General features: G+C 36.0%; 5 protein-coding genes across 9 annotated transcripts; 4 read left to right on the top strand and 1 right to left on the bottom strand.

Moving 5' to 3' along the window:
* The first annotated feature begins 290 nt into the window (after positions 1–290).
* Positions 291–2,960, top strand: LOC111455361. Of its 2 annotated transcripts, XM_023097002.1 has the most exons (6): positions 291–433; positions 621–712; positions 1,131–1,201; positions 1,324–1,429; positions 1,539–1,671; positions 2,603–2,960. In XM_023097002.1, the coding sequence occupies exons 2-6, from the start codon at positions 633–635 to the stop codon at positions 2,750–2,752; spliced, it is 540 nt and encodes a 179-aa protein (XP_022952770.1). In that variant the 5' UTR covers positions 291–433; positions 621–632; the 3' UTR covers positions 2,753–2,960. The 2 variants fall into 2 exon arrangements, with proteins under 2 accessions (XP_022952770.1, XP_022952761.1); XM_023096993.1 differs by having other exon boundaries at positions 314–712.
* Positions 2,961–3,738: 778 nt separating this feature from the next.
* Positions 3,739–5,870, top strand: LOC111430127 (phytolongin Phyl1.1). 2 transcript variants are annotated; one of them, XM_023066307.1, is made up of 2 exons: positions 3,739–4,017; positions 4,367–5,870. In XM_023066307.1, the coding sequence occupies exon 2, from the start codon at positions 4,637–4,639 to the stop codon at positions 5,462–5,464; it is 828 nt and encodes a 275-aa protein (XP_022922075.1). In that variant the 5' UTR covers positions 3,739–4,017; positions 4,367–4,636; the 3' UTR covers positions 5,465–5,870. The 2 variants fall into 2 exon arrangements, with proteins under 2 accessions (XP_022922075.1, XP_022922066.1); XM_023066298.1 differs by having other exon boundaries at positions 4,345–5,870.
* Positions 5,871–7,128: 1,258 nt separating this feature from the next.
* Positions 7,129–20,820, top strand: LOC111462666 (vacuolar protein sorting-associated protein 52 A-like). 3 transcript variants are annotated; one of them, XM_023106351.1, is made up of 22 exons: positions 7,129–7,436; positions 7,626–7,701; positions 7,967–8,061; positions 8,278–8,335; positions 9,450–9,545; positions 10,282–10,383; positions 11,109–11,192; positions 12,706–12,786; positions 13,162–13,305; positions 14,155–14,246; positions 15,581–15,662; positions 16,395–16,577; positions 16,927–17,042; positions 17,133–17,191; positions 17,570–17,670; positions 18,187–18,237; positions 18,546–18,725; positions 18,829–18,963; positions 19,329–19,403; positions 19,757–19,814; positions 19,894–20,248; positions 20,358–20,820. In XM_023106351.1, exons 2-21 carry the CDS (start codon positions 7,675–7,677, stop codon positions 20,196–20,198), a joined length of 2,124 nt encoding a protein of 707 aa, XP_022962119.1. In that variant the 5' UTR covers positions 7,129–7,436; positions 7,626–7,674; the 3' UTR covers positions 20,199–20,248; positions 20,358–20,820. The 3 variants fall into 3 exon arrangements, with proteins under 3 accessions (XP_022962119.1, XP_022962127.1, XP_022962136.1); XM_023106359.1 differs by lacking the exon at positions 10,282–10,383; XM_023106368.1 differs by lacking the exon at positions 7,129–7,436 and having other exon boundaries at positions 7,607–7,706; positions 9,475–9,545.
* A 232-nt stretch (positions 20,821–21,052) lies between these two features.
* Positions 21,053–24,421, top strand: LOC111461771 (pentatricopeptide repeat-containing protein At1g79490, mitochondrial). The gene has a single exon (XM_023105418.1). The coding sequence runs from the start codon at positions 21,590–21,592 to the stop codon at positions 24,056–24,058; it is 2,469 nt and encodes an 822-aa protein (XP_022961186.1). The 5' UTR covers positions 21,053–21,589; the 3' UTR covers positions 24,059–24,421.
* LOC111461788 lies at positions 24,330–25,431 on the bottom strand. Its single transcript, XM_023105443.1, has 2 exons — positions 25,026–25,431; positions 24,330–24,939 (listed from the first exon to the last, which is right to left on the bottom strand). The coding sequence occupies exons 1-2, from the start codon at positions 25,331–25,333 to the stop codon at positions 24,453–24,455; spliced, it is 795 nt and encodes a 264-aa protein (XP_022961211.1). The 5' UTR covers positions 25,334–25,431; the 3' UTR covers positions 24,330–24,452.
* Between the last annotated feature and the right edge of the window lie 177 nt (positions 25,432–25,608).

The following is a 25,608-nucleotide window of genomic DNA, read 5'->3' as shown; positions in this document are numbered from 1 at the left end:
TAACCTTTTTAGAAAATTGAATATTTGACCTATCTATTAAACACAAGGTTAAAGTGGATGATATGAAATATAAATAAATTATGTATGTCTATATGCTGATGCAAAAAATAATTATTTTTTTTCTAAAGCTATTTTTGAAAATTTGTTCTTATTTTTTTAAATATAATACCAATAAACATTTTTTTATTTTTTATTATTTTTTAAAGTAAAAAATATATATATCTTAAAAGTTTAACAATTTAAAACTATTTTTGAGATAAAAATGCCTACAATTTTGATTAATTTCGCTAAAATTAAATAAGAGTATCTATAAACCAGGGCGGTATGCAAATAACTGGTTGCCCCCTAATCTGGTCGCCGGTGGTCCTCCGAAGAATTTTCGCTCTCCTCTGGACTTCCGAGAAGGGGAAGGAATCGTAGTGTCGAAAGAGAGGTTAATATTCTCTCATGATTGCTCGACCAAACATAGTTGAAAGGCAATCCATCACGAAAAAGAATTGACGTTTTTTTTCCCGTTAGATATATAGAGCTTTCCCAGAAATTTCTGTATTCGATTCGATTTTCTGTTTCGATTGAGGCTCTGAGGCGAAACAAGGATTTCTGAAAAGTTTTTAATTTAGTCGAAGGCGAAGATGGCAACCGTAGGACATACCCGCCCGACCGGTTGGTTTAACCAGAAGATCGTCGATCCCCTCCTCCAAATCCTCCAGAGGTTCTTCCTCCACTGCGCATTTGAACTGTGAAATATTTTATTTCTCATTGAGCAGTGATTTTTTTATATGAATTCGAGGAATTCTGTTCTTCATTTGGATTAATTTGGCTTGGGAATTTCTGAGGATCTGTTATTGCGTGTCATTTTACAGTTCGTCTTTCTTTGGTAGCATATTTTGATTTCAAGATTTTGAATATTGAATGGGAAGCATATCTCTAGGAAGAAACATTAGAACTGCTGGTTTAATTGATTTCAAGATTGTTCCCCCATTTTTCTTTTCATGTATTCTTGGAGTTGTTTTTGCTAATTCTTTCTCAATGAGACAAAATTTCCAAAGTTCTTTTAATTCTCTTATGATAATCCTTGAATACATTACTAAAACTTCTTTTTATCTCTGTTCTTGGTTTTGTTGTTAAAGGGGCGCAGAGCCGAAGCAACTGGCATTCTCTGCAGCTCTTGGCATAACCCTGGGATTGTTTCCCATATGCGGTATATACACATTTACAATACACAGACTAATCATTTTTGACTGTTTATGTGGATAGTTCTAACTTCCAAGTAAAATTATGTTGAAATAATTCGACATCTTATTTTATGTTTCATTAACACAGGGGTGACTGTTTTTCTATGCGGGCTTGCAATTGCATTTCTTGGATCTCTTTGTCATGCTCCCACAGTGATGCTTGCTAATTTTGTTGCTACTCCTCTAGAATTGAGGTACTTATCGTATGCCTTCCCTAATTTACATTACTAGAATTGCTCATTATTTGTATATGGATGCGTTTCTTGAGTCAGAGTTCTATTGATTTTAATTTTTGCTCTGAAGTCTGGTGGTGCCTTTCTTGCGTTTTGGTGAAGCCCTCTCCGGTAGACCTAGTTTCCCACTTACACCTGATGCCTTGAAGAAAGTTTTTAGTGGCCAAGCTTCACATGAAGTTCTATCGAGTATTGCTCATGTGGTAAAGTTTCTTCTACTTGCTAATATCAGTGTTGATGTTTTGAATGTTGATGGGAGTATTGGCTCATTTAGGGAATGATCATGGGTTTAGAAGTAAGGAATACATCTCCATTGGTATGAGGTTTTTTGGGGAAACAAAAGCAAAACCATGAGAGCTTATACTCAAAGTGAACAATATCATACCATTGTGCAGGGTCTAAAATGGTATTTGAGTCATGCCCTTATCTTAGCCATGTCAATAGAATTCTCAAATGTCGAGCAAGGAATTTGTGAGCCTCGAAGGTGTAGTAAAAAATGATTCAAGTGTCGATCAAAGGGTGTACTTTGTTCAAGGACTTTAGAGAAGGAGTCGAGCCTCGATTAAGGGAGGCCGTTCGAGGGCTCCATAAGAAGCCCCAAGGGAGGCTTTATAGTGTACTTTGTTTGAGGAGAGGATCATTAGGAAGGAGTCACACGTTGGCTAATTTAGGAAATGATCATGGGTTTAGAAGTAACAATGATCATGGGTTTAGAAGTAACAATGATCATGGGTTTAGAAGTAACAATGATCATGGGTTTAGAAGTAACAATGATCATGGGTTTAGAAGTAACAATGGGTTTAGAAGTAACAATGATCATGGGTTTAGAAGTAACAATGATCATGGGTTTAGAAGTAACCAATACATCTCCATTGGTGAGAGGCCTTTTGGAGAAACTAAAGTAAAGCCATTAGAGCTTATGCTCAAAGTGGACAATATCATACTTTTGTGGAGGGTTGTGATTCTTAACCTTTTGTACATGGTTGTTTTGTTGAGGAGCTTTTGCTCAATGTGGACAATATCATACTATTGTGGAGGGTTGTGATTCCTAACCTTTTGTACATTGTTGTTTTGTTGAGTTGCTTGATTCGGATGAGTAAACTGGATTATTTTTTTAAAAATCAATATTGGCAGTTGTTGGGATGGGCTGTTGCTGCGCCCTTGATTCTGGGGATTGGATATTTGTTGTTTTTGCCATGCTTCAAGATTTTAGTTCGCAAGTTCAGCCCTGCAGCTTCACCTCATTCACAATCTGACGTCAAAATGAAGACGAGGGATGACTGATTTAATAAGAATCCCAGAAATGGCGCATCTCCTCCTCTAAACACTGCCCACTTGCTTTTAACATGGTAACCTTCTTTGTATATATGTATTACCATGGCCTTCAGTTGCTTCTTCGCTTTGTATGAACACAGTTTTGTGGATCAAAGTTTGATCAAAATATCATGAAAGCTTGCAGGATGCAACTGTGATTGCAAGTCCCTTATTCATTGCGTTGTTGTTTTAGTGAACGTAAATTGTTGTAGCTTATGCCTTCGCCAAATAAAGCTTTGAAATTTCCAAATTCTGAAACCGAGGGGCCAACATGAGATAATTTCATCCTTAACTTAAATGGACCACAACGTCTTAATGGTATTTGGTGGTATAATAAATAATATGTTCCCAAGATTTGTAAGAAACGTAATTTTGATTCTTTTTAAAACCATTTTTCTTTTGGCTATCTTGATACCACATTTATGATGGCTTCCTTTAGAAAGTTCAACTCTTATCCCTATGAGCCTTATCTATCCCCGCATGTGTATATATATATATATATATTGTTATTCAATTAAATGTCATAATAAAATTTGCTATTCAAAATATTATATCAAACTCATTATAGGGTGAACATGATTTCTCTTGGGAAATAGATACAATAATTAAGTTGCATATCTGTGTAAAAAAAGTGAATATGATAATTTTTATATAAAGAAAAAAGGATATGATAATTACAGTTTCTTCAATAATAATAATTATAGTGATAAAAATTCAATAAATTTGAATATGATTGAGCTCATAGGAATGCATTCAAATTCAAAAGATTAAAATTAGAGTGTGAAATAATTGAGTATTCATTTTAAACTAAAAGCCACTTTGATCTTTATGCCCTCCTTACCGTCGAAGCAAAACAGGAATTCTTTCTTGGTTCTTACGTTGGCTCACACAAATTAAAACGCTACAAGCTCAACAAATATTGATTTTGCATAAATNAAAAAAAAAAAAAAAAAAAAAAGACAGAAAAGGCGTGCGTGTTTCCATATTCCCTCGAAAAGGAAAAAAAAAAAAAAAAAAATCCTCGCCGATTTTTTTCTTCAGCCCAAGTCCTCCAGCCAGCGGGGAAGTCAAAAATGAGAAAGCTACCGATTTGTCCAAATTGTAAACTTTCTCTTCGTAGTTTCCTCTCCGGTATATTTCCTGTTCATTATCTATCAGATTCTGAATGATTCGGAGACCTATTTTGGTGGAGAGAAATTCGCGATCTCTCTCTCGGTGGTGGAAATTTGCTAGAGGTGATTTTTTTTTTTTTTTTTTCCCGCTTGTGGTGTACTGAATGCTTAGTTAGAATCTCTCAAGCAGTTCCGTTGCTAGAGTTATGGAATTTGACGGTCTGGCTGTTTATTTGTTCAATCTTGAGCTGAACTTACTTGATCGTTGACTACTTACTGGCGTGATTTTTTTTTTAGTTTGATTATTTGCTATTTGAGTCGGTCTCTGTTAATCTCTTTCCATTTTACTTTTGTATTATTTCTTATTTGGAACTCTTCGTGCATTAGAAGACGATCTGTATTATCGATTGTGCTCAACTTGTTTTCCGTGTCTTAATCTTCTAATGGCAGAATATTCAACTTAGGAGAGCAGGTTGTGTTCTTCTGAATTCATAGAAAGAAGTGAAACTCCATCGGCTCTTCTTCAATTGCTTTGGATCTGTTACCGGTAATTTACTTGCAATTTGTTCGGTTTCTGGAAGGATTAGCCAAAATTACTTGCTATCTTGTCGCTCGAAAAGCCAGACTGATGAATTTCAGATACTTTGAAAAGAAAGGTGGATAGTGAAAGGTGTTTGTTTAGCCTTGATTTCTAGGAGTTGCTTCGGTGCTGCTGAATTTCTGGTAATCTTCCATTCTTCAAATGAATCCGGATCATAGCAAAATTTACTACTGTTCTGTTTCAAGGGGCGAACGTATGCTCTATGTGTATAGTAATGGTGACCAGGAGATTGAGAATTTGGCTGATTTATGCTTGAAAAGTGCCCCTCCCTTTCACAAGTGGTATTTTGAGACATTGGGTAAAAAAGCTTATGGGTTCTTGATGAAAGAAGGGTATATTTATTTTGCAATTGCTGATGAAGTTATTGGTAATCAGGCTCTTCTTCAGTTTCTAGAGCAGTTGAGAGATGAATTTATAAAGGTAGCAAGGAAGGGTTCACGAGGGAGTTTCTCAACTGTGAACTTCATTAGTCTGCAGGAACAGTTACTGCCTGCAATTCGTAAATTAATCACCTCTCTTGAGAATGTCTCCAATAGCGGTAAGGATTGGATGGCTGAAACCCCTTCCTCGAACAATGGCCTATCTCCATCTCCGAGTAATGTGAATGGCCAAGTTGACAGTTTGGCTTCCACGAAAGCCCCTCTGTTGGGGAAGTTGAGCAAACCAGAGAAGAAAAAGGGAAAGGACCATGTGATTACAATGAGAGGTATTGAGATGGAGGAGCAAAGAAAGTCTACAGATAGAGGTTTGAAGGTTGATTCGGTTTCGTTGGAATCTGGTAATCAGGGTGGATCGGGGTCTTCAATTCCAGTGGAGAAAGACATCAATCCATTGAGGAGATCAAGCTCAAGCATCCGGAGAAGGTGGTGGCGTCACGTGAGAATTGCACTTGCTGTTGATGCTGCTGTGTGTCTGATATTGTTTGTCATTTGGTTGATTATCTGTAATGGAATTTCTTGTGTCCGCTGAGAGTTTATCTATTTGTACATGGACATGGAGCTTGAAAGATGGCAATTGGGGAGATTAGCAAGGGAGATATATTACCATTGGATCAAGTGTCAGTGCTGTTAATGTGGAGAAAGTATTTCTGAAGGCCTTGACTGAGTTCACACTTCTGAAAAGGTTACAGCAGAATCAAAAGTTGTACGTATATGTATACGAATGGTTAATAGGTATGAGAATTCTTGATATACTTATTTTATTTTAGGATCTCACTTACGGATTTCTGCTGCTTACTAGTTACTTCTGCTGCGATATCTGTTTTGGGCTGGTAATAGATAATGATATTTCACTTGTTAAGGTGAACCTGCCTTGCTTTTACCTCACCTCAATTGTGTGTGGAAGGATATGATAAAAGTGATTTTATGTTTTCCTGTCTCTTTTTTTCTCTTGAGTTCAACACTTTCCGAACGAGAGCTTTGAGCTTTCGATTTTCTAGTCAAGAGTATATATTTTTGTGCTAGATTGACAATGTTTACCTTTAATAATATTAATCATTAGTAATTGTATCTACAAACATCCCAAATCTTTCTAGATAGGTGGCTTTGATCATGTTCATTCCCATGCCATACTACTAATTTGGTATCTATCACTTTGGAGATTCAAGATGGTGAAGGGTCTTGATTTGATATTATTGTACTTCCCTCTTGGTTCATTTGATGTGGCTATGGGTTCTTCCTTCTGAACTTCCAACAAAAAAGGTCGGATGGACAGAGAAGCTTGAATCCATTGATATTATGTGGGAGTCCAGGAATGTTTTTTAGTCAAGTGGTCCTTTTCTCTTTCAATATATTTTTTAGCGAAACTATTTGGCATTCCAAATAAATATATTAATTGTTGTGATTTTAAGGAAAAAAAAAAACCTTTTATTTTGATAGTACATTGTTTAAATGTTTTAGTAAACAAGCAACTCATTCTATATTTTATTATTTATAGTGACAAAGTCTAAAGAAAGAAAAATTGCCACTAAAATAACATAAAATAAAAAAATACGAGGGTTTCCATTATAATTTAACCTGATATTTCTAATGATGTGTGCACTAACACAAAATGGTAATACCCAATTATCATTCTAAATTAAATAATGGAAGCATTCACAAATTTTGTTTAATTAGAAGTCGCTTAAATTTATTAGAGTAAACAAAAATTGATGGGATTATGATTATTTCAGAATTTGTAGGCCTCAAATAGTTTGGACTTCCTTCTTAAACAATTTACATCTTGTGGTATAGTGTAAGCCACGCATAATGGTCATAGAGGCAACTGATCATCGATATTATGAGTGATCTTCCATCAAGCTATGATTGTATTGTTTTATATAGTTCATGATGATTTTTTTGTTAAGTGTTTTACTTCTCGATGAATAAATTTGAATTCACATCATTTTTTTATATTTTATTTAAAAATATAGTTTATACATGTACATACTTATAACTCGAGTTGTCTTTATCAATTAAGACTTTCCATTTAAAAAGCCGTCCATGCAGAAATTAGACTTTTGATTAAAAAATTATTAATTATTTAAAATGCTACATGAATTTAATTCATATTATTATCAGTTTGCAAATGCAATTAGAGGTATAAATTGACTATTCAATGGTAAGTAAGGAGTATACATATATTTTGAAAAAAAAATCTAAACTGAGGAAAAAGGAAAAGAAGAAAAGGAAGATCGTTGGAAAGTAAATAGAAGGCAGAGGCCTTTCTCGCGGGTGCTGTGCTTGCTAACTGAGGAATTGAAGAAATCACCGACATCCAGTTGTTTCGGTTGGTTTAGATTAATTTCGGAATTCTGAGGCGTAACTGAGGAATTGAAGAACAAAGCGCCAAAGCGGCTCTGCCGGCTCCGGTCCTCGAACCCCTCTCTGATCTGCAAAACCCTTTGGTTTCTACCGGATCCTTCCATCTCTTCCATCTTCTCAAAACGTATGCGAGGTGTCGGGTCAGTGTGAATTTAGCTACTATTTTAAAGTGAAATGCAATTCTGCATTTGTACTTAAATTGATGCGTACCCTCTGTGATCTCGACGGTCATTTTCTTATCTGGTGAATGATTAAGTGATCGCTAATTGTGAATGTTAGAAGCTCAGGCTTTGTATTTCCATGACCCCATTGGTTTGTGGTGAATCTAGATCGTGCTGGCGGACTGTCTGTTAAGCTTTCTTGGCCAATTCGGAAGGGATGGCCGATACTGCGATTGACCATGTGGTATGGTAAATTAATCTCCGTTCTAGTTTATCTTACGAACTTTCCGGACAATTATTCTCATTCAACCAAGTTAGTACGTAAACTCGTAAAGTGAGGGTGTTGGTATCTGCTACAAGATCTTTCAAAAGTGAAGATTATGAATGTATCTACATTTAATCATGAATATTGAGCTGCGTTTATGTTAACTAAAAACAAGCTCGATTACAATTCAGTCTTGGACAGTGAATTTATTAAATATTTTGTTATGTTTCTTTACGTACTGCAGAGTCACTCTTATGACGAAGCCAACAAGGCCCAGAAGAATGTATTTGACTTGGAATCATTTGTTGGGGACTTGAATGTTGAGGAGGATGCTTGCAGGTAGGTGCATACTCAAGTTTCTTATTCCTGTATGAAGCACACGCAATATTTTCTTCTTCAGCTATCCTAATAATGTTAATGGCTACAATTGTATGGTGGGCTAAGATTTTCGTTAGTTAAGAAGAATATCATGAGTTTATTTGGTTATTATATTTATTACCTTCTACTATTGAATCACCGAATTTGAGTGTGGTATCAATTTGTTCCGTTTTACAGTGATGACATTTCATTGGAAGGACTGCAGCAAGAGCTTGAGGAATGTAAAGATGATGATGTAAGTTATTTCAATCTTTGGTGTACTTTTTTTAAAAAATTATTGAGAGGTTTATCTTTAAAATCGTTATCAGTGCATTTTACATTGTGGTAGTGTCTTTTCCCCATTTAGCTTGTATTACTTGTCTAGAATCTTCCATTCGCCTTAATGAAAGCTTGGGCTTTCACTAAAATGAAAAAAAATTTCAATTTTTTTTTTTTTTTGTAGGCATTAAATATATAACTGTGACTATGTGCTTAATCACTTGGTAGTATTGTACATTATTCATAGATGAAGAATCTTGAAACTGAGATGCTAATGGTTTCATCTCTTGCCAGAATATGACATATCTACTCTGAAATTTGAAATTATGACCACCCTCCTTGGTGATTAAACCACTCTCTTGGGTTATTTTATATCTAATTTTCTTGAGCACGACTTCAACTATTCTAGGAAGGTTATAGATTTTTTTTAAAAATAAATATACTTGTGCACGTTCAATCTAGCTTATGCGATCTCAACTATTCTTAGGGGACAACTACTTAACCCTATTACATTTGAATGTTCAAAACTTGAGGGATTTTGATATCTTAAGTAGGTGGGCGGGATAGGATTTTGAACCTATTCTTCTAAAGTACTTTTACTTTTCCACTTTCCCTAATGACCATTGGACCAACTTGTACTGGTTGCTTATCTTTCATTAAGCATCAAGTGGTCTTTGAGACCATACGAAGTGCATTCCAATCCTTGGTTATCCTAAAACTTGGAATCCTTGAAATGTATTTGAATGTCTTGTTCTTTAAGCATCAAGAGATCTATGAGATCATATGAAATACATTCCAATTCTTAATCGTCTTAAAAACTCAGATGGACTTATTTTATTAGTTGTCACAATTTGCACTTGTCGCAAGATCAATAGTACATATCTAGATCTAGAAATTATTTCGTATGGTCCATTTGTAGGCAGGGTAATCTGATCAATTAGTCAAATATTAAAGATGCACACTCTATCTCTGGTTTCAGTGTAATTGTCATCATGACTGTTATGGATGTTTGCATTATGCTGTTATCTGCGTACTTTGAAGAGGTCAAAAGAAAATTTTTTTATAAAAAAATTGAATTCTTTATTAATCAGGTAGTTGCAAACATACTTTCTAAAGGTGTAAAACTGAGGGAGTATACAAAGGGAGTTGAAAACAATTTGCGGCAGGTTGAGCTGGATTCTATACAGGTTTGTCATCGTTTCTTAATTTCTTTTGTTTCCAATTCTAGCTTTGAATATTTATAATCTTTGCTATCCCTTTCATTTTAAGAGTGAGTATATTATCTTGCCTTGTCTGTGAGTCTGTCCTTTAGCATGGTTATAGACATCTATTTATACAATGTTTAGCGCTGCAAGAGTACTTTGGCAAAAGAATCTGCTCAAAAGTAATAATTGGTACTATCAGAATTGGCTATTACTTACTTTTTTTCACTAATATGTTTACTTTAAGACCCAACTTTAAAGATGTAAGATGCCACACATCGGAGTAGTTGATGTGGTTAGTTAGAACAAACTGGATGCTAAGCACAATGTGGGTTTTTGTTTGGTTTATAATTTCATGTTCTATGCTTGTTTTCATGCAAGATGGTATTGTTATCTATGTTATAGTAATTGTTCTCTTTTTATGATTAGCAGCAGTTGCTGATATCTATTTTAATCTTCTTGGATCCTGCAAGTGGGGCATATTTTTATTTTCCTTTTTCATAGTATGCTGTCTCTTGTCAATATATTGTTTCTTATCATGGAAAAGAAGCATCAAAATCTATCCAGTTTAATTAGATTGGTATTACGTATAAACCTATGTACACATATAACTGATAAGCAGACACTTAACCTGCTTGTGTAAACATACAAATATGTACATGTACTTGTGGTCTATTAGTTCCAGTATTAAGGGCTCACTTTTATCGTTCAAACATTACAGGAATATATTAAAGAGAGTGATAACTTAGTTTCACTTCATGAACAAATTTGTGACTGCGATAACATTTTATCCCAGATGGAAACTCTTCTGAGTGGTTTCCAGGTATTTTGGCTGTTGTTCTGGTACTTAAGTAATATCGAATGTTTTAGTGGAATACAACAATCTGCTTGTATCAGTCTGTAGTATTGTTCTGTATCATTATGCCTTCTTTGAAGTCTGAACTTGTACGAATATGAGTATATTAACAAAAGTTTCCTTTTATGTCTGAAAAGATATTAATTGCAAACCTTTTCACGCCTTTTACTTAAAGCTCTTTTTTATGCATTACTAAATATCTACATTTATTGGTCCTTGTGTGCATATTTTTGGTTAAACTATTTTTCTAATGCATGGTAAATTATAACAAAGCCCTTAAAAAATTATACAATTACCGGGAATTAAGAAAGGGTTTGTGTTGCAATTTTTAGAAGCATCTTGTTTATTTTATGATATCCTACATCAATTTTTTTTTTCAATAATAGAAACTTCTGCATTGCTGTTTTCTGAAGTTTGAATCTGATTTCTCGGTATGATTTTCAGGCCTCGTTAGATGAAATTCTATGGGGCTTTAGGTTAACTGTCTCAAATTTTAATTGTATATGGAGTTACATTGACCTTCTTGAGTTTAATTCTACTTTTATTTGTATCTTCTTAAAGGAGTTAGGCACGACTGTCCCACCCACAAAAAAAAAAGAATCATGATTTCTTTTGTTTACTTCTGTTCATCCTAAAGATTCTCTTTCCCGAGGAATTAATATATATAATATATATGTATTTTAAAATTTCAGGCTGAAATTGGTTCAATCAGTGCAGACATTAAGGTCCTGCAGGAGAAGTCAATGGATATGGGTCTGAAGCTCAAGAATCGCAAGGTATTCTCCATTGGATGAAGAAACTTCATTACATTGGTAATTTGAAAAAACTGAAAAGTTTAATTCTTTGGATCTCATTAGGTCATTACAACGGTTAACTTAGTTGCAATATCCACTGCTGTTTAATTTAGCAAAATATTGTCACATTCCTATTTTCCAGAAACTTCAAAGATATTTATGTGATTTAAAAGTATACCTATGTAAAAACAAATCATGTTCATGCTTAACCATTTGCTACCCCCTCCCTCCTCGAAAAAAATGCTCTCTCCTCTATCATCCTCCCTCCCTCATTGGTCTTAGGTGCCATGATCATTTTGTAGCAACATTTTGGACTTCTTTAACTATCATATTTTGATAATATTGTTGGATGAGATTGTTCAGTATTTGTTGGGCTCGGAATAGATGGCGGAGCTTAGTTGGAGGAGGTGCTTTTGAATCCTCCCTTCAGGGAAGAAGGGAAAGTTTTGTGGCAAACTAGTTTCTTTGCAATTTTGTGGGACATTTGGCTTGAGAGGAACTATAGAATTTTTAGAGGGGTAAGATATCGTGTGAGGAAGTTTAAGAGGTGACTAGGTTTAATGCCTCCTTGTCGACATCAATTACTAGCCCTGTTTGTAATTATGAAGTTGGTCTTGTTCTTCTCGATTGTAGTTCTTTTTTTATATTGTTAGGGTTGGACTCCTTTTTTGTTGAGACTTGTTTTTTGCAAAAAGAAAAATAAAAATAAAAATAATGTTCAATAAATACGTAATATGCATTTGACATTGATTTTGAGTAGCAGTTCAAGACCATGTGTTTTCTTTTTCTTTTTCCCCCAGAAAAAAGCAACTTTGTATATTCATTAGTAAGACTGTCATTGATGTATTTCCATTTAGCGAGGAAAACATGGAGTAGTAGTGTGAAATAATATTCACTTATTTTATTCTCTATTGATTTTTCTACATGCTAATAAAAAAATGCTTCTTCAGATACTTACCACAACACAACACTCTCCACAAAGTAACAGGAGATGCTTAAGTATTTTCTTTGTGATATTACGGTGCTCCTTATTAGTTTTTTTTTTTTTAGGAATCCTTCTCATTCTAGGCGTTGCTTTTCAGGTGGGAACAAGTACATTCTTTTTTAAATAGCATGTACTTTCTCATCTGTGTACTCTGGAAGTTGTTAATAGGACTTTTTTGGGGCTTAGCTTTCCTCCCCTTTTGTAATTTCGTTTAGTCTGTGAAATGATAACTTTCCTATAGAAAAAGGTTGTTTATGGGACATGAAAGATTAGGGGCCCAGTAAATGCATTCATGGGGTCCCGAAAAGTTTCTTTTTTCTTTTTTCTTTTTTCTTTCTCTTTAATACTTCTGTAAGTGAGAATCCATGTGAATTCATGCAGCAGTTGGTTTTTTTTTAAAAGATGAATTGCATGTTCTCATTATTTTAACTCAGGTTACATACATCACTATTATGTGTTCCTACTCTATCATTTTTTCTCATGTACTACTGGCTTTATGTTCTTATTCAGGTGGCAGAATCAAAATTGGCGAAGTTTGTTGAAGAGATCATTGTCCCTCCAAGGATGATAGACATAATTGTCGATGGAGAGGTATTGTTGGTATCCGTACATTTCACTCCTTCCATTTGAAGCTTGATATTGTTTGTTATTCACTTTTTTTTTGTTCTTGCTCTAAATTTGTTTTTGGACACCTTTAATTTTTTGGTATCCCTCTTATATATCGTGTTATTGTCCTTATTAATTTAGTTTTCCTTTTTTCTTTAAATTAAAAGGGCATATATTTTGAGTAGTTATCAATAGTTATGCTCATTCTAATACAAGGGTGCTAAATCACCCGTTCTTGAATTTGGTTTGTCCGCGCAAAATGTGTGATGCATAAATTTGAATCCCCTTTTGTATTTCCTTCCCCTTTTTCATTAAATGCTTATGTTGGATGTTCCTATGAACCTTTGTTCCTTTATCCAGGTGAATGATGAATATTTGAGAACTCTTGAGATTCTAAGTAAGAAACTAATGGTCGTGGAAGTGGATCCCGTGATAAAAAATTCCAAAGCACTAAAGGATGTACAACCCGAGCTTGAAAAACTCCGTCAGAAAGCAGTATCTAAGGTTGTTTTTTGTTCACAGCAGCTATATTCCCTTGGAAATAAATGTTTGTCTGTGTTTTCTTGGTGATAGTGTTTTCTTGGTGATACTTATGAAGTAGTGTGTTATCTACTCCAGCCTCATTCACAGGGCTCAAGTAGTATAGCAGTAGTTAAATATGTAGAGAAGCGATTAAATTTGAAATCATCTTCCCGTTTTGCTGTAACTCTTGACACCAGAGATGATGTTGGTAGTTTAGAAACAGCATACACCTTTTTCCCCTCTTTCTGTTATTGTAATTAGTTTAAGCATGATATGTGAGTGTTAACAATCACTTAGGTTAAATTAGGGATGTTACATAATTGACAAGTTAGGCATGTAACATGTGTCAAGATTGATAAGGTAAAGATATTTGCTTTCCGTTATTCTGGAAGTCTGTTAGGTCATGTATGCCCTTTGGATTTATGCATCAGTCCTTTTCTTTTTAATAGATACAAATTATACATCATTCCAATTGATGATGTTAAGATAAGGTAACCTCTTAATTATTCATATTAGAGATGAATGATGTGGTGACCATTGATTCAACATTGGATTATAAATTTTGAATTGGTGGTTTCGTAGAATTTTCACGAGTATGCTTCTACTTACTTTTTTGGTTCGTTATCATGAACTTCAAAGGTGAAACATTTTTTTTTTTTTTTGGCAGAAAGCACTTAACTTTTTTTCAGTATCCTCTGGTCATTTGCCGTTGGTGCTAGCTAGAACTCCAAACTTAAGTGCATATATATCCGCAATTGAATATTTGTTTCTTTCTGTTTGTACCACGGGCCGTTATTAAATAACTATACATTCTGTGTATTTTATCATTAGGTCTTTGACTTCATTGTCCAGAAACTCCACGCTTTGAGAAAACCAAAGACAAATATCCAGATCCTTCAACAGAGTGTTCTTTTGAAGTACAAGTAAGTTTAAATTTTTTCTCTTTCCATACTTGTCTCATTGTAGTCTGATGGAAGACTACCAACTATGGAATAAACAGATATTCATTGTGCCAACAAATTTTCAACGAACTTATGTATATATATATTTTCAAGGCCAATGATAAATTCTAAGATAATATATCACGAAACAGGGGAGGGTAAGGCATTCTTCACTGCCAAGAAGTCACGAAGAAGATTTTCAATTGACTTGTGTCAGAAAGCAGATATGATTATAAAATGACTTAATCAAAATATTTTTTATAGAAGGAAATTGATTCTGCTAATAATGTATTCTTCATTGTCTAAAGGGAAAATGATTGCATCTATAATCTTTTCTCCATCAAGACAGATCTCCAAAAGAAGCTAGACTTGCCAAAGGATAGCACCAGCCACCATGAACTGTGAACTCTTGACCTTGTTTTTTAATCCATGCCCAACAAAAAGTTGTAGAGGAGCCACTCTTCAAGACCCTTAGGACTACACAACTTCCTGAGTTTAGAGACTGATCTAGAACTTCTGCCATGGCATCCCTTGTTATTCATGTATCAGGGGGAAGAAATAAATAAGGATTCTCGTTTGGATTCCATATACCATGTTTGTTTTGCATTAAGAGAGTCTAAAAGAAGAATCTGACAACTTTAGGAGCTTTTGTACTTCTACAAAAAAGTAGTAAAGTTGATCTGGCGAACCTTCAGGCTGATCTAGCAGAATTTAGGACATAGATTTATGCAACAAATTCCCTATTTTGTCAATATTCCATTTCTTCAATCGTGGGAATCCTGCAGGTGTCAATACTTATGCTAAGAAAACACTTCTCTCCCTCTCATAAAGGTTCCTGTTGAAGTTGAGTTTTCCAATTTTGCTCCAAATCATTCGACATGTCTATCAGTATCCTGTTGTGAGGGGTACATGTATAATTTTGTAAAAGAGATTTGGTGGACCTCCCTATGATTCCACAAATCATTGTAAAAAAAAAATTTGTGGCGACCTTCCAGTCTGAGATAGAAATTAGGTTTTTGTTTTCCTTTTCTGTATGTAACTTAGAGAATTGATTGACAAAATATATTATTACTGCTGAATATGTGTTTCTTTTTCTATTCGATGTTGGTTTTTCAATTGATTTTCTTTGTTTTTTTATGACGCATATACACAATGAAGTAATAATCAATGTCGACCTCAACAATAATTATTTGTTCCTTCCCCTGTTATTTATATCTATGAAATTCAATATTACACCATGATCTGCGTCTTTTTTCTCTACCTGAGGTTTATCATTGATTACTTTCTCAGATTTTGCTACCTTAATGATAATGTAGGTATGTTATTTCTTTCCTCAAGGATCATAGCAAGGAAGTTTATAATGAGGTTCGGACAGCATATATTGATACAATGAACAAGGTAATTGTTGAAGAAATCATTTATTCTTTAATAATATGCATGGTTTAATTGAACAAACCCTCGAGGAAGACATGCCAAGTCATATCCTTGGACAAAATATTACTCAAGAGAAATTGTATGCGATTATTGTTTTGAGTTGTTTCCATGCACGGGAAATTCATGGTTCTCTTGATTTTTTTTCTTGACCTGGAAGTTTCAAATAATTGATGCTGGCATGATGTAAGTTGGCGGACTATGTTAACAATGTTTGGTTTTGAAAAGAATATTGAAATCAAAGAGAGAAATGAAGGAGTATTCACGGAGAAGACACAAACTCATACTAGGTTCTTCGACAATGTTGTTTACCATGCCATTTCTTAGTGTAAATTGTCTAATACTTTTTCTTCCTATAGTCATAATGGAAAGATCATATCTTCTAACATGCTTCTAGTCTATGAATATTGTCGTGTCTTCCTTTGGAATTGATATGACATTACTTTGCCACTACTCAAAGGGGTATTAGATTCAAGATTAGAAGAAATGATTTGGAGTATTTTTGGATCCAGAAATAACTAGTTTATGGTATCTTCCTTATGATCAACGTGCATTATTTGGCCTATACATATGTTTCAGCAGGCCACATGATATATTTTCACAAATCAATAAAAAAAATGTTCCGTTTTTTTAAGGGAAAACATTTATATATGAGTATTGAGCTATTGATGTATTAAAACCAATATTCATGTTTTTCAGGTTTTGAGTGCACACTTCCGCGCTTACATACAGGCACTAGAGAAACTACAGTTAGACATAGCAACATCTAGTGATCTGATTGGGGTTGAAGCTAGAAGTTCAGGTCTTTTCTTGAGAGGAAGGGAACCACTGAAGAACCGCTCTGCTGTTTTTGCACTTGGTGATAGAATAAAGATATTGAAGGTTTTATTATTATCTTAATTCTTGTAACCTCCTTGATCACGCAATGGTTCTCTCACTCTTATTTGAATTCTAATTTGTGACTTCTTTCATTCTCTTAATTATTCATTTCTTCTTTTCTTCATTCTTGTTTGAACTAGTAGCAGACTTGGTCCTTTTAGCTGATTTTACTGAAGTTTTGTATTTATTTTTTATTCCTTAGTTCTTATATTGTACTTTCACTTTGATGCATTAAAAATAGTGATATGGTTACATTCACATTTTAAATCACATGTAATAAATAACATCTTGATATAAGTATGCGTTTATACTAATTGCACTTGCTGCACGTCTTGGTGTGAACTCCATTCAGGAAATTGATGAACCTGCGTTGATTCCACATATAGCTGAAGCCAGTTCAATGAAGTATCCTTACGAAGTTCTCTTTAGAAGCTTGCATAAGCTTCTAATGGACACTGCCACTTCTGAGTACTTCACAGTTTACCTTTGTTTATTACCTCCAGAATGTTATTTTTAGCAAGATTTTAGGTTTTCTAATGAATTCTTTCTACTTCACAGGTATAAATTTTGTGATGTTTTCTTTGGGGAAGAATCTATGTTTCATGAGATCTTTGCGGGTAATTATGATAGAAGTCCTTGGCTTATTGTCAGTTAGCATATCTACACAGACACTAAGTTGCCAATATGACTTAGAATCTTCCATTATGATTTTTCACTTTCATTAAACTTGTGCTGTAAATCTTATATTCCTATTTTCTTTCAAATTTATCATTCGTATATCTATGAAAGCAAAATCATCATTTTGTACTTTGAACCTTGCTAATTCCGACTTATCTTAATGAGAGTCGATTTATGTGGAAGCTGTGACCATGCGTATTGCCAATTTCTGACTTTTCTTCTTAGGAAAAGATAATGAATGGAAGATACTTCATTTTCCGCTATTATAGTAATTCAGTGTGGTTAACATGATCTGACATTCGTTCTCAAATAATCAGGTCCTTTTGCTGTCATTGATGAACACTTCAATTCAATTCTTCCAAATAGTTATGATGCAATTGGTCTAATGCTCATGATTCTGATAATTCATCTGCATCAGGTACATTATCTTAACTCTGAATCTGGTGCTAATTGCAGAAGTACAAAAAAAGTGCTAATTTTCTAGCTTCTTAATATACTGAAGAATTGCTGCCATGCTAGGCTTCTATTTTAATTCAATGAGGGACATATGCCCTAACTAGAAGATCAGGAGGAGGATATGTCAAAGTGGAGCTTACGATTTGGATAATTTCTGAAATTTCTAACTATTTTTATTATCTCATCAAGTCGACATCGTTTCTTTTTTAAGAGCATGGCTTCATCTGATAAATATCTACCTTTATTTTTTACATTTAAAGAATTACATGTTTATTTTTTAATTATATTTTTATAAGAAGGAATACATGAGATGACCCACAACCATTGAATGGATTTTGTTGCATAACTTGTCAGGATATGTCAGATACTTGTTCTAGAAAAGCTTAATTGTGCAACTTGGTCATGACATTTTTTCACTTGGGTTGCATTTTTTATTACCTATAATATATACACTTGCTGATAATGCTCACATGTCCAGCTCATCATGTCACGCCGGCGTATACCTTGCTTGGACTCATATTTAGACAAGGTCTGTGTTCCTTGACATGGTGATTATACTTCTACCTAGATTTCTAGATATCAGTTCCATTGATCTCAATGGTGTTAGTTGATGGCCCCCTAGGGTGTACGTGGCCTATGATTGAAAACCTCCTGTGTGTGTAAGCTTTTATGAAGGACCAAAATAAATGTTGAACTGATTAGTAGCTCAATTGGAATTTGAAGGAAGAGAGAATTTTGTAAATGTCCGAATGTGAAATTTCTTTCATATCCAAAGTTTGATATTTGTATTGCTTACTCATGAACTTCATGACCTGGTTGTTGGATTATTCGGAGCAGGTTAATATTGCTCTTTGGCCTCGTTTTAAGATGGTATTTGACATGCACCTCAGCAGTCTAAGGAATGCAAATGTGAAGACATTGTGGGAGGATGATGTCCATCCTCACTATGTCATGAGGCGATATGCTGAATTTACAGCTTCACTTATGCATCTGAATGTCGAATATGGAGAAGGACAGGTAGATAGGAGACACAATAATGGGATGTCTTTACTTTTTTGTCAGGTTTTCACTGCCTAATTAGTCGGATACTTATTATGCATACACAATGCCATGTTTGCAGCTTGATTTGAACTTGGAGCGGCTAAGAATGGCAATTGATGATTTGCTTATCAAGCTTGCCAAAACCTTTGCAAAATCAAAATCGCAGACAGTATTTCTCATAAACAACTACGATATGACAATTTCTGTCTTGAAGGTTAGGATCCGCTCTCAAGGCTTCTCTTTTTCTAATGAAATCAATGGAGAATAAAGGCAGTAGGTAATGTCAATCCGTAATTTTACATAAAGCTAGAAAGACTATAACATGTGTGGCAACTTATCCTGATCCTGCCTTGCAGTATTTTTTCTTGTTCAGTCACTATATTTCTTTTCAAAAAAAGAACATTGCTTCACAGAGTTCACATAATTTTTATGCCCTCGTTGAGGAAATAGAACGAACTACTTGGTTAAGATTATTTTTTTTCAGTTTTTCCTTCGAGTCAGGCACCACATGAGTTTGTTAATAGCTCTATAAAGAATGTCCTTCAATGAGAATTTTTATTGGTGTTACTTTCATTTCAGGAAGTTGGTCCGGAAGGTGGGAAAATTCTGGTGCACTTTGAGGATCTTCTGAAGAGCAACACAGCCTTGTTTGTGGCAAGTAACATGCTGATTGTGATGTCCTAGCATGGTTTTTTAATTACGTAATTGCATTGCTGATGTTGATATTTGATTGCATATAACTAATATTGCTTAGTGTCTTGTAACTGAATGAAAAAAATTGATCATCAAAACTTTTGTGAGATGAAGACTAGCTACCACAAATCTGTAAATATTATATAATTTTACATCGCCTGAAGTGGCTCGACCTGTCAAAAAAATATCCAATATACCTATGTGATCTGCACATGCCTTCTGCTTATAAACCGTTTGCCCCCCACAAATATATGTTCTTTTTTTTTTTTTTCTTTATTAGCGAGTCCTATAAAGATGCGAATACCTTCATGCAGGAAGAACTCTTGGCAGAGCATTTCAGTGAACTTATCAAGTTCGTGAAAACCCGCGGCTGTAAGTACTTGGAACAATTTTATTTTGACTTTCTGTTACTTATTCAAGTGATGAAGTTATCAAATATTCTCTTTTTCAGCGGAGGACCTCAGTTCTAATCCTGACCGACCAATTACTGTGGCTGAAATACAGCCTCTTGTAAAGGACTTCGCGAGCAGATGGAAAGCTGCAATTGAGCTGATGCACAAAGATGTCATCACTTCTTTCAGTAATTTCTTGTGTGGAATGGAAATTCTTAGGGCGGCTTTGACTCAGCTCCTCCTTTATTACACAAGACTCACGGATTGTATAAAGAGGATCGTCGGTGGCTCTGCTCTAAACAAGGACCTAGTGTCCATTTCTTCAATTATGTATGAAATTAGAAAATTTTCAAGAACTTTTTAAGGTTGAGGGAATCAGAACTAAGAGCAAGAAATGAAGATAGCATAATGAGTGTAAGCAAGCTGAAGCCAAAATCGGCACCTTCTTTTCTCTGAGCTTCTTTTTATGCATCACATTTTCCATTCACAAAATGTTAGTTGTTCACAATATTTCTTATTGCAGGTTGCAGCCTGTGTTTATGTTCGGTTGTGCACAACTTTGGTTCTTCGTAAAATCTCAGGTCGATGCTCGAGCTTGTGGCTTTACTCATCTATCACATTTCAGTTCGAAGATATTACATTCATTACCTGTGTCACTGTAAACAAACTTTTCCCATGGAACTCAATACAGCCCTTTCCCCTCCATCAAATTGGAAGAAACACGTTTTGTTGTAAGATTTCTGTTTCAAATTAGAAGAGAAATAGGAACAATGGCTTACATTAGAGTGAAATGTTTATAATTTGTTCTTCAAAGAGAGGTTTTGCCTTCAACTTGGAACAGACAGACAGAGAGACATTTGGACAGGGTTAGTGTTTTATGGTTTTTCTAAGATATTTAATGTCGCTCTCTCCTGTCTCTGAACTTTTAAACACTTATTTTATAGTTGATAAATTTGAATAAAACACCACTATTTTGCTTGCCCCTTGATCGTATATTACTTGGTCAAAGATATATCTTATCAATTGTAGATTTATTAATATATTTGAAGCCATATTATCAATTTGTTAGAGACCAAAATAGTTGTATTTTTAAAGTTTAGAGATCAAAACATGAAAATAAAACCATTGTAGAGGTAAAAAAAGATATAACAAGTTCAAATATTTGAAATTAAAATAGAATAATTCTGGAAAGTTTGGTATGAAATTAGGAATTAAACGAAAGTTTATCCCATTAAATTTTGTTAAAGAACTTCAAATATTAGAACGAAACTGAAAATATAATGGGCTGGGCATACATAAAGGTCCAAACCATATATGTAGCCGAAACTCCACTATAAAGTTGGGCTACAGAGTTGTGAATTTTGGCAAAGTCCAAACTCGGTTGCTTGTCAAAAGGAGGCGGAAGGGAACGCTATCAAGCCGATTTAGACCCGCAGCTTATTGATCCTTCCAGTCCAGTCCAGTCTTTATGAGAAGAAGAAGAAGCAGAAGCAGACCAGAGTTTCTCCTTCAGTGTTCACTTCAGCCGGCTTTAGGCATTCGAATCGACCCAATCTTTTGAACCCACAATTCCAAACACGACTTCGTTGCCGCCCCCCTACTGACGCCCACAACCTGTTCGCAAAAATGCCTTCAAGTAAACCAGCAGATTCTCGCAGCTCGGCGCACAAGCATACCGGTACGTGATCAAATTTCTCTTATTCTAGTTCTTCATTCAATTTGACCCTCGAGGAAAGGGAACAATCCAATTCCAGTATGCCTTCTTTTCGTGCTGTACAACTGCTTCTCGGGTCCTATTCCCTACGCAAGCGTCGATTTATTCTGCCGACTTCCTTCCTCTTCCAGGGAAGATGGTTTAAAGCGCCCATTTCATGTCGCGAAACGCCATCTGTTTTAAATTCCAGAAACTCTGAGTTATCCGAAAAGGCGTATGTTTTCCATAATCGTAGTTTTATCAGATCTTATTCTTCTGAAAAGAGCAGTGGCAATGGGTCTAGCGAGTGGACTGAGAATATAGAGTATCTAGATGAGTCTGGAAGTGTGATTTTCTCCGGTAAAGGCGTTCGGTCAGTTGAACCAGGTCTGGATGACCATGTAATGGTGGGCGGACTCAAAAAGCCTTTTCTGAATGCCTCGGCTGTTGCTAAGATAGTTGAGATCGTATGGAGGTGGAAATGGGGACCGGAGTTGGAATCCCAGCTTGAAAAACTCCAATTTGTTCCTAATATGACACACATCACTCAGGCATTGAAGGTTATCAATGATGCTGAGGCTTCTTTGAGTTTGTTTCGTTGGGCTAAGAGGCAGTCCTGGTATTCACCTAACGATGAATGCTATGGGTTGTTGTTTGATGGGTTGAATCGGAATAGAGATTTTGATGCCATTCAGTTGCTGTTTGATGAGATTGTTCGTGATTTAAGCAGTGATGGGACTGTGTCATTCAGTGCGTATAATCGTGTGATTCAGTATTTGGCTAAAGCTGAGAAATTGGAAGTGTCTTTCTGTTGTTTCAAGAAGATTCATGATTCAGGTTTCAAAGTTGATACCCAAACATACAATTCGCTTATAACCTTGTTCTTAAACAAGGGTCTGCCTTACAAGGCATTCGAGATATACGAGAGCATGGAAGGAGCAGGGTGTTCTTTGGATGCATCTACCTTTGAGTTGATGATACCAAGCTTGGCAAAATCAGGTCGTCTGGATGCTGCAATGAAGCTCTTTCAAGAGATGAAAGAGAGGAATTTTCGTCCTGGCCTAAATGTTTTTACAACCCTTGTGGATTCTATGGGGAAAGCTGGGAGGCTCGACACATCGATGAAGATTTACATGCAAATGCAGCTGCTAGAGCTCAGACCACCTGCATCGATGTTCGTTTCTTTAGTTGAGTCACATGTGAAGGCTGGGAAGTTGGATACTGCTCTCAAGCTTTGGGATGAGATGAAAAGGGCAGGTTTTAGGCCGAACTTTGGTTTGTACTCTATAGTCGTTGAGTCACATGCTAAATCAGGGAAACTTGACGTTGCTATGTCTATCTTCACCGAAATGGAGAAAGCTGGATTTCTTCCCACTCCATCTACTTACTGCTGTCTCTTGGAAATGCACGCAGCATCGAGACAAGTAGATCCTGCCATGAAACTCTACAACTCTATGACTAATGCAGGCTTGAGACTCGGGCTAAGTACATACACTGCTTTATTGACGCTCCTGGCTAATAAGAAGCTAATTGACATTGCTGCCAAAGTTTTACTTGAAATGAAGGCCATGGGATTCTCTGTTGATGTGAGTGCAAGTGATGTATTGATGGTGTATATCAAGGAAGGCCATACCGATGCTGCTTTGAGGTGGCTTCAGTTCATGGGTTCGTCTGGAATAAGAACTAATAACTTCATTCTCAGGCAATTGTTTGAGTCATGTATGAAGAAAGGTATGTACGAGTCAGCTAAGCCTCTCTTAGAATCCTATGTAGACTCTGCTGCAAAAGTTGATCTCATACTTTACACATCCATTCTGGCCCATCTTGTAAGGTGTCAAGAAGAGCACAATGAGAGATATTTGATGTCCATCCTCAGTGCTACCAGACATAAGGCTCACTCTTTCTTGAGTGGACTGTTCACTGGACCAGAACAAAGGAAACAACCGGTTTTGTCTTTTGTGAGGGAGTTTTTCCAGAGCATCGACTATGAGCTGGAAGAGAGCAGTGCAAGATACTTTGTGAATGTCCTCCTCAACTATCTCATTCTAATGGGACAAATAAATCGAGCTCGATGCATTTGGAAGGTCGCTTATGAGAATAAGCTCTTTCCAAAGGCCATAGTCTTTGATCAACACATCGCCTGGTCACTCGATGTTAGGAACTTGTCAGTCGGAGCTGCCCTTATAGCAGTCGTGCACACGCTCCATCGCTTCAGGAAGCGAATGTTGTATTATGGTATAGTTCCAAGGCGCATAAAATTGGTTACTGGACCTACTTTGAAGCTTGTGATCGCTCAAATGTTGAGCTCTGTGGAATCCCCATTTGAGGTTAGTAAGGTGGTTCTGAGGGCAACAGGAGATTCTGTGATGGAGTGGTTCAAAAAACCAATCGTCCAACAATTCCTTCTGAATGAGATTCCATCAAGATCAGATGTCCTAATGCACAAGTTGAATACTCTCTTTCCCAGTTCTGCACCTGAAATTAGATCTCTTTCCCCTATCAAACCCCTCATTCCCAGGAATTCAGCATAATTGTGAACCCATTTTCTTAAAATAGATAGATTCAGGGGCTCTGTTTTTCAAGAGGTAAAAGAATTTTGTCCTGTAATTTAACTCTGTTAGCATTTTACCTTGAGCTCCTGATACTCAAGAATTGCGATACAAAGAACTCTACTTGTTGCAATTCACATAATCTCATCCCTATACGCATAATTATAAACCCAGAGATTCCTCGGATATCTATGATAAAGAAGACTTGCAATGTTTTCATTTGCTTCACAATATTGTGGACAGAGCAGAGACACGACAGTAGGACATTCTGGACTTCGTCATTTCTATTTCCACTCAAATGCTGTTTCATTTTAACTCTATTGGCTTGCTATCGATATTTAAAATGGCTTAGTGGAATCTATATTTATAAAATATTCTATGAACATGTGAGAAATCCATCTTGTGTAATCAAATAGCCTTCTCCACCCACACTTCTTCTTACTGCCTGATAAAGCTCCACCCAGGAAGAGCAATGCAATTCCTCCGTTCCCCACAAGAACGTGGGATTGGGGCTAGCAGGGCACGCAGTAACCAAATCCAACACCGACGCAGCCGGTTTCAGTGACTGAGGGAAATTGAATGCTAAATTGTCCACTTTGTGTTCGTAAATTTTCCCATTTCGATCCACCTTAAACCGCGAAGTGCCCTGAAACTCACCTCTGGCCTCCCATGGAACCCTAGGAACGCCCTTCAAATTCCACCGAATCAAGATAACGTTTTCAGAAGGCTGCCAAATCCTGTACACCTCAATCCCGATCTCCCTGAACAGAATTCTACCATGAAATCTCAACGCCCAGAATATCAATTTGTACCTCTCAATCCCACTGAACGTGTTGAGAGGATCAATAAACGTTATGTCGTCCCTGAAAACGATCGAACCCCCAAAGTTAAGACGGGCGAAAGAGCGGAGGATCATAAATTAGCCTCAGAAATAGAGAGAAAAGTACACCTGTAAATGTCGTAATTGAGGTCTCTGGCGAAGATGAGAGGAAGGTCCTCGCGAAGCGTCCTGACAGCGAGGCCGAGATTGACATAGAAGTCGTCTCTTCGGTCGTCGGAGCGGGAATCGGGGAAAGCAGAAGGAGAGGCGAGTTGAGGGCCCTGGAGAAGAGGCCGCGGGGAGTGGAGGCTGGTGAGGGGGAGAGAGGAAGAAGAAGAAGAAGAAGAAGAAGCCCTGATTTGAGAGAAGAGAAGAGGATTTTGTTTAGATTTGCAGAGAAGGGAGAGGGAAGGGAAGAGGTGGGGAAGAAAAGCCATGGAAGTTTGAAGTTTGAAGTTTGTCGGAAGGAGGAAGGCTCAGGTTTTGAAAGCCATGGAGGAATCAGCTTTGGTTTGGTAAGCGGGTTGTGTGGTTTTAAGCGTGGCCATCTCTCGCGGGTAATTTCCAATTTCCATGGCCTGCCCCTGCCCCGGCCTTACTCGTAATATATTTTGCTTTTTCTTTTTGTCCCAGGAATAACTTTCAAACAATTTTCCACAACACCACCCACCAATATTCTGTTCTTTTTTTTTTTTTTTTTTTTTTTTTTTCC

The sequence above is a fragment of the Cucurbita moschata genome, unplaced genomic scaffold, assembly GCF_002738365.1.
Source record: "Cucurbita moschata cultivar Rifu unplaced genomic scaffold, Cmos_1.0 Cmo_Scf00002, whole genome shotgun sequence".
In the NCBI taxonomy this organism is placed as follows: Eukaryota; Viridiplantae; Streptophyta; class Magnoliopsida; order Cucurbitales; family Cucurbitaceae; genus Cucurbita; species Cucurbita moschata.
This window is presented reverse-complemented; position numbering and strand designations above follow the sequence as displayed.